Below are 19585 nucleotides of genomic sequence, written 5' to 3' on the forward strand. Positions count from 1 at the left end.
TCACCTGGGTTCTCGTGACTCGCCATCTGCTGGTCTTCAGAATCCAGCGGCCCCGGAGACCAGGCTTCTTCCCGCAGCTCCATGTCCGGGTCCCTGTTAGAAGGGACAAGACAGAAGGACCGAGTTTATGGGGTGCCAGGCTGCACGGAGGGCCCTGCAGGGACCGGCGTGGCAGGTACAGCGCCCGGCAGACAAGGCACATGGCACCTACCCCGGGACACCAAGAACTGGCCTGGAACTAGCCTGGCTGCTCCCCACTGCAGGGGCCGGCCAAGGCCACACACAGCTGCAGGAAGAACTCCAGGACCCACACGGGCTACAACCACCACCGGCGCCCATTGCAGCCCCACCACTCCCCAGCTGGACCCGGGGTGAACATCCCCACCTCCACGCCGCAGCTTCCTCACTGGCAAGACGGAGAACATGTTACTGTCAAGTGTGCACAAGACAGTGTACGTGTGATGCTTGTGCCAAACGGACTGGAGTCCCCACACCCCTGGCAGACACTGACCCATCACATCAGAAACAGGGCAGCAGGTGCCTGAGGGTCCCCACACGTGACACTCCCAACCCGTGCCACACCCACCATCAGGGTCTCCACACACCACCAACCCATGCCACGCACTGTGAGGGGCTCTACACACACCACCAACCCGTGCCACACGCACTGTCAGGGTCTGTACGCACGACACCAACCCGTGCCACGCACTGTGAGGGTCTCTACACACACCACCGACCCATGCCACACGCACTGTCAGGGTCTCTACGCACACCACCAACCCGTGCCACACACCAGGAGGGTCTCTACACACACCACCGACCTGTGCCACGCACACACGCAGCTAAAGCGGACACCAGAGCCTTTGCCACGCGCCCGAGTTGTTGAAGGGTTCATACCCTGATCTCTTTTTTAAAACATGCTCCCTCGCTGGTTGCGGTGGCTCCACCTGTAATCCCAGCACTGAGAGGCCAAAGCAGGTGGATCACTGGAGGTCGGGAGTTCGAGACCAGCATGGCCAACATGGTGAAACCCCATCTCTACTAAAACACAAAAATTAGCCGGGCGTGGTGGCAGGGGTCTGTAATCCCAGCTACTCGGGAGGCTAAGGCAGGGGAATTGCTTAAACCCGGGAGGCAGAGGTTGCAGTGACCAGAGATCACACTCCAGCCTGGGCGACAGAGCAAGACTTTGTCTCAAAAATTAAATTTAAAATAAAATAAAATAAAAAAAGAAAATGAAGCAGGCTCTGAGGCAGCCCTCCCAGCCCTCCCCCACCCTCCTGCAGGCGCGGCGGGCACCTGAACCCTCACACAGATCAGGGAAGGGCAGGGCCGCCAGGTGGAGCTGTGGCAAACGTGCCCTCCCTGCTTTCCGCGCGCTGGGGTTTCATAAACCAGGAGCGGCTCAGCTAAACTCCATGGGGCGGACACAGGGCTGCCAACTTCCACAGCCAAATAAGGGCAATTTAAAAAAAGTCCTGCCGGCGGAGTACAGCGGTGTTTACAACCAACCGCCAGTTACGGATCTCTTTGTTCCTTCTCCACGCCAACGGCTTCACTCGACGAGCCTTAAAACAAAAAAACCTCCTACCTTCCACAGTAGAGATTTGGGGCTGGGCTCCCCGAATCCCCCGGCACCTGCAGGAGGCACGGGCTGTAGCCACCTGGCTTCTTGGGGGAAGCCTCCAGCAGGAGCCACAAGAAACCTGCCAGAGGAGGCACGGCCTCCCACCGCCGGACCAGCGCTCACACCCCAGGGCCCACATTTTTATTAAAACAGCTTCACTGAGACGCGATTCCCCCTCCCACAACATTTCCCATGTAAAGTGTACGACGCAATGATATTTAGTATAATCAGTTTCGCAACCATCACCACAATCAACTTTACAACCACCTCAAAAAGCCCACGAGCCCACGACAGCCACCACGCATTCCCCCGGCCGGGCCCTGCAGCCTCTCAACTCCTTTCTGTCCCTCGGGACTCGCTGCCGCATGCTCTGCCCGGAGAGGGGCCGCATCTGTCCTGCGTTTGGCTCTTCCACACAGTATGGTGCGGCGGCGCGCCGCTCCTCTCTCGGGCTGAACCCACTCCACTGTACGGCGGCCACAGTGGTCCACACACCCACCCATCGCTGGCAGACAACTGTGGGCTGCGTCCACGTCAGGCCTTGTGAATACTCCAGCTTCAATGCCAGCGTCCTTCCATTTATTCCTGTGGACGTTCGCGTTCCTCTCGCTCGGAAGGAGAGGCCTGCCGCGGGCCCCAGCTCCTCCTCGAGCCTTCAATTCTGTGTCTCATCGGAGCTGCATACTGAGGTGGAGGCGGGCACAACGCTCGTCCAACCATTAGCAAGCCCATTCCCCAGCCATCTGGCCCCAGTCCCTGGTGTGACCTCACTCCCAGGTGGGGAGGACTCCTGGTGAGGCACAGTAGCCACCTGCCCTGTCTACCAACAACCTCAACACTGGAAGAGAAACCCAGGCCAGGCCCCCTTGGGCTGAATGCGCTCCGCTCTGAAGAAACCTCCTCTGGTTTCTTCCAGCACCTCATTCCAGGCCGGGGTCTGCAGGCCAGCAGGCGGGAACAAAGTACCTCCTTGGCACAACCCACCTGAACCAATTTTCCCGAGTCCCTCCAGTGACAAGAAGTTCACCACTATCCAGGCACAGAAGGGAGCCAGCCCCACGGCAGGGTGCTGTCAACCCACCCTCAGGAAGGGCACGAGAGTGAGGAGAACTCAGGATGTGCCTGTTTAAATAAACTCACGTGCACAGATATGCCGTGCGGGTCACTTGGCGGCCCCTGGCCACCCCACCCCACAGTTCCAGGTACTGCTCTAAACGGCTCACGAACTGTGAGTGGACTGGGGTCCATGACAGCCCTCTGGGTAGGTCTGACTGCTGTCGCCATTATGCAGATGAGGAAACAGAGGCCCAAGGTCTGTCTGCGGGGAAGGGGAGAAAGGAAAGGCTGGAGGGGGGTACAGAGACACAGTTTACATACAGACCATCAGGCCCCACGTCTATGTCCAGAACCACCCACCACTACGCTCGCCTCGGACACTGTGTATTCAAATCCCACACGGGAACACACAGGCCGCGCTCTCCAGGGTCCTCATTACTGAGCACCTGTGAGGACCAGCAGACACAGGGTCACCGGGAGACACGGGGTCACCTGAAGACACGAGGGTCACCGGGAGACAATGGGGTCACTGGGAGAAACAAGAGTCACCAGGAGGGACGAGGGTCACCGGGAGAAATGGGGTCACCGGGAGACACAGGGTCACCGGGAGACACAGGGTCACCGGGAGACAATGGGGTCACCGGGAGACAATGGGGTCACTGGGAGACAATGGGGTCACTGGGAGAAACAAGAGTCACCAGGAGACATGGGGTCACCGGGAGGGACGAGGGTCACCAGGAGACACGGGGTCACCAGGAGACACAGGGTCACTGGGAGACAATGGGGTCACTGGGAGAAACAAGAGTCACCAGGAGACATGGGGTCACCGGGAGACAATGGGGTCACCGGGAGACATGGGGTCACCGGGAGAAACAAGAGTCACCAGGAGACAATGGGGTCACTGGGAGAAACAAGAGTCACCAGGAGACACGGGGTCACCGGGAGACACAGGGTCACTGGGAGACAATGGGGTCACTGGGAGAAACAAGAGTCACCAGGAGACATGGGGTCACCGGGAGGGACGAGAGTCACCGGGAGACATGGGGTCACCGGGAGACACAGGGTCACTGGGAGACAATGGGGTCACTGGGAGAAACAAGAGTCACCAGGAGACACGGGGTCACCAGGAGAAATAAGGGTCACCAGGAGGGCCGAGGTCTGGCCCCCAAGGTTCACAGACAGCAGGAAGGAAGCACACGAGGAGGGGGTTCTGGGGGGAGAAAGGGACAGGCAGCTCTGCTGGGGAGGCTGGGGTGGGCCCTCAGAAAGAAGGCACCCCAAGAGCAGGCCCTGGATGGGCAGCGTGGAGGGGAGGGGGCAGGCAGCCGCTCGAAGGCTGGGCATGCTGGGGGCTGCGGGAGAGGCTGCAGGGGTGTGGGGCGGTTCCTGCCGGGAGGACTGCGGGTCATCTGAAGCACAGGGGTCCCTTAGAGGTGGACACTGTTCTGACGCTTGTCTTATGGATGCGGAACACGAGGCCGGCAGGGCCAGACCCTTGGGTCCCCCACAACACGTGAAGGGCAGCACCGGCAGCGGCAGCCAGCAGTGTCTGTGCCGGGCATGGAGCCACGGGGACTCCCAGGAGACTCAGCTCCAGAAGTGGGAGGCACTGAAGGCAGCCCTGCCAGGAGCTGCCACTCCCTGCTCTCTCCACCCCACCTCTGCCCAGTGCTCCCTCCACCCCACCTCTGCCCAGCGCTCCCCGGCTCCCTCCACCCGGCCCCTGCCCAGCGCTCCCCGGCTCCCTCCACCGGGCCCCTGCCCAGTGCCTCCAGCTCCCTCCACTCAGCCCCTGCCCAGTGCCTCCAGCTCCCTCCACCCGGCCCCTGCCCAGTGCCTCCAGCTCCCTCCACCTAGCCCCTGCCCAGTGCCTCCAGCTCCCTCCACCTAGCCCCTGCCCAGTGCCTCCAGCTCCCTCCACCTAGCCCCTGCCCAGTGCCTCCAGCTCCCTCCACCTAGCCCCTGCCCAATGCCTCCAGCTCCCTCCACCTAGCCCCTGCCCAGTGCCTCCAGCTCCCTCCACCAGGCCCCTGCCCAGTGCCTCCAGCTCCCTCCACTCAGCCCCTGCCCAGCGCTCCCCGGCTCCCTTCACCCTGACCCTGCCCACAGCTCCCCGGCTCCTACCACCCCGCCCCTGCCCAGCGCTCCCCGGCTCCCTCTACCCCGCCCCTGCCCAGCGCTCCCCGGCTCCCTCCACCCCGCCCCTGCCCAGAGCTCTCCTCTGGTCCTCCCAGCTGCCTCCTCTGGACTCCAGGTGAGGGCCACCTCCTCAGGGTCCCCACCTGCTCCACCCGCCTGCCTTTCTCTTCCTAATGCCTGCTACTCTGCCACTCTCTGTCTCTGCTTAGCTGGCCTGTCCTCCCAGCACCCATGTCCCTAGCACCCAGGGCAGCACCAGGCACAGGTGGGTGTGCACCCAAACAGATGGGTCCGGGCAAAGCACAGGCTTGAGACCAGACAGCAAATCCCAACACTCAGACCCTCCCCAGACCCGTCTCAGGAAGAGGCGAGACCCACGCGGAAGGACAGGCAGACCTCCCCTCAGACAGACCCCCTTGGGCTTTGGGTCCCTCGGATGGAAGAGTTCAGGCTAAACTGCCGTGAACGTGCTTGCAGCCCGACCAGGCTAGCTCTACCTCTCCACAGGCGACCGACAGGAAAGCCCAAATCTCAGGAAACGCTTCTTGCAGAGACAGCCTCCAGCACAGCGAGGTTCCGAATGGGGAGGAACCTATGAGAACCATGCCGGGGACCCCTCCTCCACGGAGCCGGCCAGGGAATGAAGGCTGGCACCCCTCCCACACCCAGCATCAAGAGTGAGAGTGATCTCAACGTTTTTCTTATATTCGTTTTCCTAATATTTTAATAACAGGTAATTATGCCTGTATTAAGGGAAAAGCCTAAAGGGGTGTTTTGGACAGTGGCTGGGGTGACGCGTCGGAACTGGTAGATGGCTGGGTGCTGGGGGGCCGGCGGTGAAGGCCACGGCACAGAACAGGCCGCCCCAGTGCAGCCCCAAAGGCACGGGGGCAGCAGCAGACACAAGAAGGGTGCTCTGGCCTCCCCTGTTCCCCCTGAAAGCAGATGAAACCCCACATGAAGCACGACTTCCCCGTAGACGGAGAGGACGTCCTTGTCACCAGCACCAGGGGCTGAGGCTGAGCGACAGCTGCACACACCAACCCTTATCTCCCTCAGCCTCCCCAAGGATTTCAGTGACTTTTTCACAGTCGCTGTTCTTTGGCATAGAAGCCCTCAGGCCTAACCGCTTCGAGAGGCCTTCCCTTTCTCAAGTCTCCCATGTACCCGTAAAAATAACATTCCTGGCCGGGCGCGGGGGCTCACGCCTGTAATCCCGGCACTCTGGGAGGCCGAGGCGGGCGGATCATGAAGTCAGGAGATCGGGACCATCCTGGCTAACACGGTGAAACCCCATCTCCACTAAAAATACAAAAAACTAGCCGGGCGAGGTGGCGGGCGCCTGTAGTCCCAGCTACCCGAGAGGGTGAGGCAGGAGAATGGCGGGAACCCGGGAGGCGGAGCTTGCAGCGAGCCGAGATTGCGCCACTGCACTGCAGCCTGGGCGACAGAGCGAGACTCCGTCTCAAAAAAATAAATAAAATAAAATAACATTCGTAAGCTTTTCTCCTGTTTTTCTGTTTTATGTCAACCTGATTCTGACTCTGCCAGAGACCCAGGGAGGGAAGCCACTGCGCCCAGCCTAATGTTCAGGAATTACATACTGGTGATGATTTAATATAGTCACAACTTTGTGAATATATTAAAAACCAGTGAATTGTACACCGTAAAAAAGCAAATGTTGGCCGGGCACAGTGGCTCATGCCTGTAATCCTAACACTTTGGGAGGCCGAGGCAGGCAGATCACAAGGTCAGAAGTTCGAGACCAGCCTGGCCAATATGGTGAAATCCTGTCTCTACTAATAATACAAAACTTAGCCGGGTGTGGTGGCTGGTGCCTGTAGTCCCAGCTACCCGGGGGGGCTGAGGCAGGAGAATCGCTTGAACCCTGGAGGCAGAGGATGCGGTGAGCTGAGATCACGCCACTGCACTCCGGCCTGGGTGACAGAGCGAGACTCCGTCTCAAAAATAAAAAAGAAAAAAAGAAATGAAATGTTGTAATACGTTAATTGTACCTCTATTAGAAAGTAAACAAACTTAAAAATTGTACAGGCTTTCTAATTACAACACTCTAAACATTAAAAATGCATAAGAATCAGCACTGTAGCAAAAGTTAAAACAAAAAAACAAAAAGTACAAGAAAAAAAGGGAAGAGAGCAGTTTGCAACCAGGGGCCGAGGAGGTGGCGGAGCTGCTCCTCACCTCCTCTTCTCGGCTGAAACCTGTTTGCCAAGCGGTGATAACGTCCTTCCAGTGAAGCTCTATCGCATAACTCAATAAAAGCAGGGACTTCCCAGCTCAGCGCCTTCCCCTGGCCTCCACCTCGGGCCAGCTTCCTGCAGGGCCAAGGCCTTGACCAGGCTGTACATGGGGGAGGTGGGAGAGTCCGCCCGCCACACCCCTCCTCTCCACCGCGCAGTGGCCCGCCCAGAGGCCAGCAGAGATCACCTCTCATTCAGCAGGGATCTGCTGCCAGCCAGGCCCACGCTGCCCAGAACGGGCACTGCAGCCCTAGGCACATGGCATGAGTCCTGCCATGGTGATAGCTGGACGGGGGGGCGGAGGTGAGGCAGCCTACAGACGTGGAGGGGCTGACCCTGCGTGGGGGGCGCTAGCCCTTAAACTGCCCTCCAGATACTAATGCCTTTTACAAGTTCCAATGGTCACACTTCAAACAGCCAGCCATACACCTACATCGAGAGTAGCCTTCATTTCCCCTCTTGGTTCACAAAGCCTAAAGTATTTACTATCTGGCCCACTGCAGAGAAAGTTTGCTGACCCCGACGTAAAGGAATGAGGGTGCAAGGGTTTGGGGCACACTTTCCAGGCCACGGCCGGGCCACGGAGCCGCAGCAGGGGGGCTGAGCACCTGGAATGGCGCCAGGAGGGAGGGGCAGGCAGGGACCTGGGGCACGGCCTGGGCAGCTGGGACAGAGGCCCAGCCTGGGGCTCTGTGCTCAGCAGCTGCTGCCCTGGAATTCCTGGTCACTTCACCTTTGACCTGTGTTTTGTAAGTGGGGTCCAAGAGCACAAGGGCTCAGTGCTGGGGGCTCACAGCCTGGGCTTGGGGGCCTCTGCACTCACCTGTGGGTGAAATGCCAAACACAAAACACCCTGGCCGACCCAGAGGCCTCCAGGAAAGGAAGACGCTTTCTTCCTGCCTTTTTGCATAAGGGTCCACAAATTCCACAGCCAGAGGGGCTGGGGGCAGCAGAGGAGGGGTAAGCGGTGAGGGGCCAGAGCTCAGGGTCCGGAGGCTCTTCTAAGAGGGAGGCGGGAAGGAAGGCCGCACCGTGGCGACCTGGGACGGGGCCCACACTGCTCTGCATCCCAACTTCCTCTCCGAGGAGAGGGAGCGGCCCACACCTACCAGGGAGATGTGAAACAAACAGTCTGGGCGACAGCGCTGTGCCCCTGTGAGCAACGGGCAGCCGCGGTGCCAGTCCCTGGCGTCATCACCAGCTCTGCCACCCTCAGAAATGGCTGAGCCTCAGCTGCCTCCTCTGCAAAGCAGGGACGGGAAGGGCAGGTGCCTGTGTGGGGACTGAGTGGAGGCTTCTGAGGACTCATCAGGGTTAAGACGGATGTTCACTCAATGCTCCCCAGTTCTCTTCCTCTCCTGTCCCTCCAGGCATGCTCTCAGCCCCTGCTATCGGGCCCTACCCCCAGGACCTCATGGCGCGAGCATGGGACCCTCATCCTCAGAGGGGAGCGATGGGAGAGGTGGGGGCACCAGGAGCTGCGGGGGCCTGAGGCAGCTCCTGACCCAGCTCTCAGGGTCCAGGCCAGCTCCCTAGGAGAAGGCCCCCCACTTGCTCTCAAGAAAACCCTGGGCTATTCAAGGGATCTACCAGAAGGCTGGGAATTTCACATCTTCTGAAATGAGGGTCCCGGCCTCCCTGCCCGCCTCTGTTTCTCAGCCGGGGTCTCAGCTCTCCCAGCCTCTGCTGGTGCTCACTCACCTGGCTCTGACCTCCGCTCCAGAGAGGAAGCACCTGCAGCACGGGCAGGGGTGCCTTCCCCTCGCCCCCGGCCCTCGAGAGATCCAATTAGCACAAATGATTGTTATTATTGTTGTTATGAAGTCCCACCCACCCCTTTGGAGGCCTGCCTGCCAATTATCCCCTTTCTTCTGCTGCCAATCTCACCTCCTTCTCCCCTGCGCTCTCGGAAGCAGCAACTCCTGGCCGTCCACGGCCCTCCCTGCCCAGAAACTTCTCTGGCACCCACCCGCTTTCTCCCTCGCCTCAGTCTCTTATTCCTTCCCATCTACTTGCGGCCTGGAGCAGCCACCTCCTTTCCTTCCCGACAGTCATCCTGTAACCACTCGGCTAACAAACTACCCTCCCTGACTTTTCACCAAATCCTGTGACCCCTTCTCAGCCTGACTCCACGGCCTCTTCAGAGCCACCGTGCACCCCATGTGGCCCTGCCTTTGCGGACCAGGGGAGGAGCCCGGGGGTGCCCAGACCAGCCATCTCCCCCCCGACCCCACCCCCTCCAGCACGGAGGGCTGCGGCCCTTTCCTCCCTCCCACCCGTCCACCCTCACTCTCTTCTCCCCAGTCCCCCCCCTTAGGGCTTTCGCTTCCTCCCACCATGATCCTGGCTCCCACCCTGCCTCTTGGAAGTGCCCTCCCCACACCACACACCAATTCATCTTCCCAAAGTCACTCAGTTCAAACAACCCAATTAGAACCTGGGCAAAGCATCTGAGCAGGCATTCCTCCAACGAAGAAAGACAAATATCTGACAGGCACGAGCAAGGATGTCCTCATGAGCCGTCAGGGAGAGGCAGACCAAACCCACAGGGAGCCAGCACCTCACACCCACTGTGCCGGCCTCAGAAAACAAGTGCTGGTGACGACCAGGAGAAGCGGGGAGCCCTCCACTGCTGGTGCCAGGGCACCACAGGTGGGGCCGCTGTGGGAAACAGCTGGCAGTTCCTCAAAAGGTTAAGCCAAGAACTCCTGTAAGAACCAGCAAGTCCACTCCTAAGCATAAACCCAAGAGAAAACATACGTCTGTCCATGCAAACAGCGGCACACAAACGTTCACAGAAGCATTAGGTATAACCGCCAAAATGTAGAGACGACCCAGATGTCCATATGGATGAACTAATTGTGGTCCATCCATGACCGTAACGGAACACGACTCAGCCATAACTAGGCGTGAAGTTCAGCCGCGACAGGGATGACCCTCAAACACTGCACACGTGGTGAAACACGCCTGATGCAGAACAGCGCGTGATTCTATTTACACACCTGCCCACAAGAGGCACACCCCGGGAAAGAAAGCAGATCAGGACTTCCCAGGAACTTGGACGCAGAGAGGGAGGGAAGGAGGGAGGGAGGGACGGCTGAAGACGCACTGCATTTCTTTAGGGATGAAGAACAGGTTCTAAAATTGACTGTGGTGATGGCTGCATAAATCAGTGAATACACTAAAAACCGCTGAACTGTATACTTCATTTTGTATTTATTTATTGAAACAGTCTCACTCTCTCGCCCAGGCTGGAGTGCAACTGCACGATCTCCGCTCACTGCAACCTTCGCCTCCTGGGTTCAAGGGATTATCCTGCCTCTGCCTCCCAAGTAGCTGGGATTACAGGTGCTGAACTGTGCACTTTAAAAGGGAGAATTGTACTCTGTGGGAGTCATAAAAAAACTGTTCTCATCAACAAAAAGCAACTCAGTTCATCACCTCCTTGTCCAAACTGCCACCACTGCACGTGCCTGCTGCCCCTCAATCCAAAATCCAGGTTCCTCCCCAGGCACCACAGGGCCCAATCTGGCTCCAGCACCTCTGCAAGCCCCCTCCTTCCAGCTGGCCTGGATCTTCGCTGTGCACTGCGCTGCTCCTGACTCACCGACAGGCTCAGGCCCGGCCAGGCCTGGTCTTTCTCCCCGAGGGACCGGCCCCACTCCTCCATCTGGCTGGCCAGGCCTGGTCTTTCTCCCTGAGGGACCGGCCCCACTCCTCCACCTGCCCCGGCCAGGCCTGGTCTTTCTATCTGAGGGGCCGTGCTCACTCCCCACCTGCCCTGGCCAGGCCTGGTCTTTCTGTCTGAGGGGCCGTGCTCACTCCCCACCTGCCCTGGCCAGGCCTGTTCTTTCTCTCTGAGGGGCCGTGCTCACTCCCCACCTGCCCTGGCCAGGCCTGGTCTTTCTGTCTGAGGGGCCGTGCTCACTCCCCACCTGCCCTGGCCAGGCCTGTTCTTTCTCTCTGAGGGGCCGTGCTCACTCCCCACCTGCCCCGGCCAGGCCTGTTCTTTCTCTCTGAGGGGCCGTGCTCACTCCCCACCTGCCCTGGCCAGGCCTGGTCTTTCTGTCTGAGGGGCCGTGCTCACTCCCCACCTGCCCCGGCCAGGCCTGGTCTTTCTGTCTGAGGGGCCGTGCTCACTCCTCCACCTGCCCCAGCCAAGCCTGGTCTCTCTCTGAGGGGCCGTGCTCACTCCTCCACCTGCCCCGGCCAAGCCTGGTCTCTCTCTGAGGGGCTGGGCTCACTCCTCCACCTGCCTGGCTCGGTCTCACCTTTCAAGGGTTTGCTCAAATGTCAGCTTCTCCCTGAGGCCCACACCCCACCTTTCCCACGGCAGGGCTGACTTCCTGGCCGGTCAGCACCTTCTGTCACCACGTGACGAGCATGGTGATATCACTTCTGGTATTTCCTTCCTGGGGCTCTGCATCTGCTCCTGGGCACAACGCTGCCTGAGGGCAGGTGCCAGGGGTACCCAGCACCTGCTGCCCCGGTGCCCATGGCTGCTTCCGGAACCAGCACCGCCACCCGGCCCCACTGCAGAGCCGTCTCCTGCTCGCCTTCCTGCTCTGCTCCCGGCTCGAGACGCCCACAGCGCCAACCCCTTCACTCCTCCACCAGCTCCTTCACTGCCCTTTCCTGTGGCCGCTTCACCCCTCACTCTTGGCCTGAAAACCTCATTCTTGTTCCCTCCTGCACCTCCGCCTGGATCTCCAGGCTAGGTGGGGTGACGTCTACGAGGGATTCCGCATCAGGCCCTCATTTCCTCAGCCCTGGGACATCTCTGTGACACCACTGAGATCCCAGGCCTGCCCTCCCTGAGGGTGGTGGGGAAAGCCCCACGGACCCTTTCCTGTTCATTCTACGGTGACTGGTCTGCGGATACCTTCCCTCTCGTCTCAGCCGGTTTTGGCAGGTCACATTCTCCTACAGCACAGCCTGCACGTCCCTCGGGCGGGGTGAAGGATGCAGAGGTGAGCCGTCCCCTGCTCTGGCCCCCTCTCCCTCTCCTCTCCTCTCGACGCTGGCCACGGTGCATCGATTTCACTGCTCTATTTTTTTTTTTTTTTTTTTTGAGACTGAGTCTCGTTCTGTCGCCCAGGCTGGAGTGCAGTGGCGCGATCTCAGCTCACTGGAAGCTCCGCCTCCCAGGTTCACAGCATTCTCCTGCCTCAGCCTCCCGAGTAACTGGGACTACAGGCGCCCGCCACCTCGCCCGGCTAATGTTTTGCCTGGAGACGGGGTTTCACCGTGTTAGCCAGGATGGTCGCTGCTCTCTTCTTTTCCAGCTACTTCACACCTGGACTTGTGCGGCAGCCTCCCAGAGGCTTCCCGCAGGTCTCTCACCCGCACCACCCACACCCTCCTTGTCAGAGCCGGATTCCTTGGAGGCACCAGCACAGCCTCGGCAGAGACAGCTCACGGCTCCAGTCACCACGCTCAACTTTCCGAGGGGGTGAGAGAGAGGGACTGCGTCTACTGTCAGGGTGCGGTGTGTTGTGGGGACTTTGTCTACTGTCAGGGTGCGGTGTGTTGTGGGGACCGCGGTGTGTTGTGGGGACTACAGTATATTGTGGGGACCGCGGGGCACAGCCAGCAGGACTTGGTGCCTTGAACATCTTCAGATCCTTATGCAAAGGCTTCTGGGTCTTAGGGCAGCCGAGTAACTGAGAATCGTATAAAAGACAAACGAAAACAGTCTTCTGGCCAAAAGCCCCACACACCTACAGAGTACACTATGGACTCTGGGTGACAATCAGATGTCCGTGTAGCTTCATCCACTGTCACAAAACGCCCGCTCTGGAGTGGGAGTTGATAATGGGGGAGGCTGTGGGGGGGTGCGGGGGGGATACGGGAAATCTCTGCACTTTCCTCTCAAATTTGTTGCAAACCTAAAACTGCTCTAAAAAAAAATAAAGCCCCAGGCCGGGCACGGTGGCTCATGCCTGTAATCTCTGCACTTTGGGAGGCCGAGGAGGGTGGATCAGGACGTCAGGAGATCGAGACCATCCTGGCTAACACGGTGAAACCCCGTCTCTACTAAAACATACAAAAAATTAGCTGGGCGAGGTGGCGGGCGCCTGTAGTCCCAGCTACTCGGGAGGCTGAGGCGGGACAATGATGAGAACCCAGGAGGCAGAGCTTGGAGTGAGCCGAGATCGCGCCACTGCACTCCAGCCTGGGCCATGGAGCAAGACTCCGTCTCAAAAAAATAAATAAATAAATAAAGCCCCTGGTCACTACTTAAGTGGCTGAGGAGGCAGGATCAATTAAGCCCAGGAGTTTGAGACCAGCCTGGACAAACACGGCAAGACCCTATCTCTTAAAATTTATACATATAAAACATTAAAAACAAAGCCTTTATATGGAAAAAAAAAAAAAAAAGACACACACAAAACCACACCCGTGGACCACCTTACATTCTGTGACTCCTCTGTTGGGCCAACAGGGCAGGCTGGCCATTTTCCAGAAGGTGTGGATTCTCCCCCCAGGGCCTTTGCACCAGACGGTGTGGATCCTCCCTCTGCGCCTCCCCTCCACCAGGCCTTTGCACCAGACCTGTGGATCCTCCCTCTGCACACCCCCTCCCCGGGCCTTTGCACCAGACCTGTGGATCCTCCCTCTGCACACCCCCTCCCCGGGCCTTTGCACCAGACCTGTGGATCCTCCCTCTGCACACCCCCTCCCCGGGCCTTTGCACCAGACCTGTGGATCCTCCCTCTGCACACCCCCTCCCCGGGCCTTTGCACCAGATGGTGTGGATTCTCCCTCTGCACACCCCCTCCCCGGGCCTTTGCACCAGACCTGTGGATCCTCCCTCTGCACACCCCCTCCCCGGGCCTTTGCACCAGACCTGTGGATCCTCCCTCTGCGCCTCCCCTCCCTGGGCCTTTGCACCAGACCTGTGGATCCTCCCTCTGCACACCCCCTCCCCGGGCCTTTGCACCAGATGGTGTGGATTCTCCCCCCGGGCCTTTGCACAGCCCCTTCCTCCCATCTCACCTGCCCTCTCTGTGTACATCTGCTTGGTCCATCTGCCAAGGCTCAGCATCGACAGCACCTCCCCCAGGAAGCTTTCCCAGACTGCTCCCTTCCCTCAGCTCCATCCTCTCTCATCCAATGACAAAAGATCACACTCATCAAGCATGGATTAAATCCCAGGTCCTGGGTGCAGGGTGCCCTAAGCACATAAGCTCTGATCCTGGGCCCCGCCATCAGGGAGAGACAGTTTGAGGCCATGAGGCCAGCGCAGGGGCAAGAGGACAACCACCCTGGGCAGGCCCGGGTGTGATCTGGCCCCACCAGGAACGAGCCGCATGGCCTGGGCCAGGTGCTTGGGCTACCCGTCCCTCCTGATAAAATGAGATGTGTGCGCCAAGTGCTCACCCAAAAGCCACGGGGCGCCCAGTAAACGTGGCCTATCACTGGGGTCCTTGTTGTACAGACAAGGAAACTGAGGCTTCCACAAGGCGAGTGGCTGGAGCAATGTCACACAGCCACGGCGAGGCTTCGACAAACGGAGTGGCTAGGACAATGTCACACGGCCACGGCGAGGCTTCGACAAACGGAGTGGCTAGGACAATGTCACACAGCCACAGCGAGGCTTCGACAAACGGAGTGGCTAGGACAATGTCACACAGCCACGGCGAGGCTTCGACAGGCGGAGTGGCTGGGAGCAACGTCACACAGCCACAGCGAGGCTTCGACAGGCGGAGTGGCTGGGAGCAACGTCACAGAGCCACGGCGTAGGAAGCTGGAGTCACACCTGAGTCGGCAGGCTGCCAAAGGCAGCTTGTTTCCTTCTAACTCTTGGACACTGGCATTTGTTCCCTTTAACGTCCACCACTGAGGATGGTCCTGTGTCCCCCAAGGGGATCCGTGTCTTACTCACCTCTGCGACACCTACCACAGGTCCCCGTCAGCCCCACAGTGCATCCAGCAGACTGTGCACTTGAGGGCGGGGCTGTTTCCAGCAAGGACCGCATGCACAGCAGCCTCAGGAATCCGTGGCTCTGACCGGCCAGACCCTGGGCTGAGGCCAGGACAACTTTTTTTTTTTTTTTTTTTTTTTGAGACGGAGTCTCGCTATGTCGCCCAGGGTGGAGTGCAGTGGCCGGATCTCAGCTCACTGCAAGCTCCGCCTCCCGGGTTTTTACGCCATTCTCCTGCCTCAGCCTCCCAAGTAGCCGGGACTACAGGCGCCCGCCACCTTGCCCGGCTAGTTTTTTGTATTTTTTAGTAGAGACGGGGTTTCAACATGTTAGCCAGGATGGTCTCGAACTCCTGACCTCGTGATCCGCCCGTCTCGGCCTCCCAAAGTGCTGGGATTACAGGCTTGAGCTACCGTGCCCGGCCGAGGCCAGGACAACTTCTGATGCCAGCGTTATCCACTGCAAGGCCTGGCACCACGGAGGCCTCGAAACAGGGGGGCCAGATGGGACCCCCATTTAGCACAAGAGAGACGTCCATACTCTATGAGCCCAAAGGGAGAAGGCTCAGGCCAAGGCAGAGACAGAACCAGGAAAGCTTCACCAAGGACAGCCCCAGGTTGCCAGGTCCCCTGCAGGAACACACGGGCCCCGGGCCGTCCCACCTGGGCCCAGAGCTTCGGCTGGGTTCTCCGCAGCTGTAAGGTGACAGCTCTGGGCTCCTGGGACAGGGCCACTGACACTGGTGGTGTGACTGCTCCAACTCCACACCTCCCTTGCTCTCCCTGATGCTGGGTGCGTGAGGCCTCCCTGGGGGTTGCATGGATCTCAGCACTCAACTTCCGAGCCACTTCTGCTTCTCCTACTATGCTGGGGTTCCCCTGAACCAGCCAGCAGCCCTGCATGGAGGAGTCCTCATGGACAGTACACCCCACTGGGCAGGGAGTCCAGCCATCTCCAAGCCAACAACTAACACCTAGAGGACTTCGGAACAGCCTTTGTCCCCCCAGACCCCAACCTCGGGGCGGAAGGGGGCGGTCATGACGGTCAAGGGTCTGGGCTCTGGAATCACACATAGACTTGGGTTCTGAAGCTGCTGGGGGCCTTGGGCCAAGTGCCAACCAGAGCCTCCAACCCGAGCCTCCATCCCATCCCCCTAAAATGGGGGTGACCACCTCCATCCCAGAGCCTTGAGAATTTAGGACTGTGAGGACCAGGCACGAGGCCAGGTTCCTGCAAAGTGTGCACCAGCAAGTGTTGTCGAATCTGCAGTTTCTCACACCACAGAGGCCCCAGCGCCCGGCACAGTCCTCACTAGGCTGAGGGCCTCAGGATGCACCAGAGGATGCATGAACGAGGTTCGGAAAGGCCTGTGAGACATGTCTGAGGATGGGTATCCTGAGAGCTGTGTAGACCTAGTAACAAAAGACCTCCCAGGCGGCCAGGCAGTTGTGGGTGGCCTTGAGCTGTGACCCCTGCCATTCCCTGCCCAGAGCCCACTGTCATCCTCCCTTAAGTAACAGGCTTCTGATAGCCAATCCCTCCTCTTTATCTTTCAAGACACACAACCTCCCCTGCACCACACACTCCTCCCTCAAGGTCAGAGCTCCCAGGACCACTCTGACAAATCTCCCCACCCCTCTCCCCAGTGCGAATGGGTCTCAGCTGCTCTGGCACAGGGTCTGTACGATTCCTGCCAGGCTGCCCAGCACACAGCACCACTCTACCTCGCGCCTGCACAGAGGCAGGCTGGGCCAGGCACCTCGTCTGGGCCCTCACAGGACAGTGCTGTGCCAAGACCATGCGTGACCTCATGCCCAGCACAGGGCCTGGCCTGTGCCGTCGCCTGGATGGATTACGTTGACTCAGGGAATTATGAACTTGCTCTCCTTTTTAGGCAACTGAAGGGAAACTGAACCTGGGAAAAGGGAAGTGACATGTCCAAGGTCACGGAAGTGCAAGAGACAGTGCCAAGGCCAGGGCCCAGGAACGCCTGGCTCCAGAACCCTTTCCATCTACTTTACACCCATCTGTTGAGGTCTGCGCTGGCTCTAAAACGCAAGCATTAAGAGCCTTCCTGCTGAGGTCAATACTATTATTACCACTTCCACTCTGTCCCGGTGGAAAGTAAGGCACTGAAGTTACTCGTCTAAGGCCACAAAGGTGAGTGGTGGGGCTGGGACTTGAACCCAGGCCTGCCTGGTCCCAGAGCTCTTGGGGAATACAACCCAATTCCTGCATGCACTCTGGCAGGGCACCAGTGAGGGGCCAGGCTGGGTGATGAGCCCTTCCCATCCCTCAGCTTTGCTGAAGCCTGGATGGATGGATAAGACGTGAGATAAGCAAGCAGGAATCTGATCTGGATGTCCTCTGGGGCCGTGGCCGGAGGAGCACAGGGACTGCGCAGAGCCAGGCAGGTGAATGTCAGCAGCGTTTAGCCAAAGAGGCTTACAGTCTTACAGAGGAGCTAAGCCAGGATCAACGCAACTGTGCTTCCCGGCGCTGGGGCCAATCGGATCCCCAGACGGTTCCTGAGCACTGCCCAACATGGGGGCCTGGGACCAGGTAACCGCAAAAAGCAGACCAAGTCATTCCTTCCCTAAAGCCCTGACCATCCCCCGGACCGGGCTAGGTCAAGATGCCTTCCCTGGCTCCCAGAGTCCCCAGACCTCTGGATTAGGGGTCCGATCACCCTGGGTGGCGACTCTGTCGCCGGGGTCTCAGTCTCTGCCTTCCACTCAGACTCCAGGCCCTCGTTCATCTCCCTGCTCCCTGCCTAGTGCACGGCGCAGGGCCTGGCACTGAAAAAGCTTCTGCCTCAACTCACTCGTGCCTTCTGTGTCTGTGGGTCCCTTTTCTGTCCGACTCTGCAGGTCCCAGGGGCACTCATCCACATGAATTGGGGTCAGCTCCCTGGACCGGAGGTCGGGGTGGGGTGTCGGGGGGCGGGGCTCCACTCTGAACCACTCGGCATGGGGGAGGGAGGCCTCAGGAATCGCCACCGGGTCCAGACCCCGCCTTCGCCCTGCCCCGTGGGCCACGCGGTGGCTGACCTTGGCCCAGTCACTTCCCCCCTGGGGACGCGCTTCCTCCCCGCCTGCCGCGCAAGGGCGAATGAATGGGCCTCCTGCCGGCCACAATCCCCGTAATTACCCGCCTGATCAAAGGCCACGCACAGCCCGCCCGGGGCAGCAACGGGACCCACACTGACTCGAAAAAGGGAAGGAAGGGCTGGGGGGGCCGAGGGCTGAGACCGTGCCCTCGGGGCCGCAGTATCCGGCCAGGCCAGCCCGGCCCGCGCGGCCCCTTCCCCCAACTGGGCCTCAACTTCCCCCTGGAGTCGCCACCACTTCCGGCCACGACCGGCGGAGTTGGAACTTCGAGGGGGACCGGACAGCGGCCTCATCCCCGAGGGCCCGCAGGAGAGGGACCCCCACCGAGGCCCCGGCTCCCGCCCCCGCCACGCGCACTCGCGCGCCCCGGCCCCGTGCACGCGCACCCCCCTCCAGCCCCGCTCGCTGCCCGCGGGCCGCCCGGGCGCGCGTCCCCTCCCACCGCCCTTCGGCGCGCACGCGCACTCCCCCCGCCCGCGTCACCCCGGCCGCGCGCCCACTCACGCCCCCCCAGCAGCGCGCACGCGCGCCCGCCGCCCAGTCGCGCTAGCCCTCCCGTCTCCCCACCCACCCCCAGCCCAAGTCCAGCTTCCCGAAGCGCGCGCCCCCCTGGCCCCCAGCGCACGGCACCCGCCCCCGCCCCTCACCTCCTTGGTCCCGGGGCCGCCGCGCCGCACTCCTCCTCCTCTCTCCTGCCTCGCGGATGGTGGCAGCGGCGGCAGCGGCGACTCAGACCCTGGGGTCAGGGGGACGGGCGCCCAGGCCGGAAGTGACCTTCCCGGCCGCTTCCGCCCGCGCCGCTCCCCCCTTCTCCCTGCTCCCTCCCCCCGGGCCGCCACCCTGTCCTCGCCGCTCTAGGAAGGCGAGCCCGCTACCCCGGCCGCCGCCCCCAGCTCTATGGTGCCGGGCGGGCGCCTGAGGGAGCCACTTCCGGAAGTGTCTAGGACGCAGGTCCTCCGTCCATGCTCTATGGCTCCCCGCGCCGAGGGGCTTCGGCCCCGCCCCCTTCCCGGACAGGAGGTGCGGGCTGGGCCCGTTAGGCGGAGACTTCCGGGTGTCTAGGGCGGCGCCCCCCGCCCCCAACCCGGGCTCCTCGCGCCTGCGCGGCCGGCTCCCCGCGGCCGCCGTGGGGAGAGAGTGAAGTGGCGTAGAGGGACGCTCGTGCCACCCCGGGTCCTCCTGCCATCTCTATCATGGTAACCCCTTCTTTGCCGCGGCTTCTCCCAGTGGCCCGAGTCCTGATGCTCAAAGGGCTCCGCCCCCTGCGGCACCGGGTTCCTTAGTTACTGGACAGAGAGTGCCGCGCTTCAGGTGCCATAGCCTCAGTTTCCTCCTTTCTGGAGTAATAAAAATACACTGTGCGCCTCCAAGTGCTTCACATGCTCTAGGTCCTAGTCCTAACTAGAGCCTCATGATGGGTCCTATCCCCATGTTGCAGGTGAGGGATCAAATCACCTACCAAAA

At 60.4% G+C, this 19585-nt stretch overlaps 1 protein-coding gene across 3 annotated transcripts in view; it reads right to left on the minus strand.

Moving 5' to 3' along the window:
- LOC102125204 (zinc finger protein 787) overlaps window positions 1-18892 on the minus strand; it is a 34514-nt gene extending 15622 nt beyond the window's left edge. The window contains exons 1-2 of one of the 3 annotated variants that reach the window (XM_045378390.3): window positions 18769-18892; window positions 5-93 (exon numbers count right to left, since the gene is read on the minus strand). In XM_045378390.3, coding sequence (XP_045234325.1) covers window positions 5-83 — 79 coding nt within the window. In that variant the 5' untranslated portion in view covers window positions 84-93; window positions 18769-18892. Of the gene's footprint in view, window positions 1-4; window positions 94-897; window positions 2277-17835; window positions 17941-18768 lie in introns of those variants that run through there. The other 2 variants (XM_045378391.3, XM_065534972.2) reach the window with 2 other exon arrangements.
- Window positions 18893-19585: the final 693 nt, after the last annotated feature.

This window comes from Macaca fascicularis, chromosome 19, assembly GCF_037993035.2.
Source record: "Macaca fascicularis isolate 582-1 chromosome 19, T2T-MFA8v1.1".
NCBI lineage: Eukaryota > Metazoa > Chordata > Mammalia > Primates > Cercopithecidae > Macaca > Macaca fascicularis.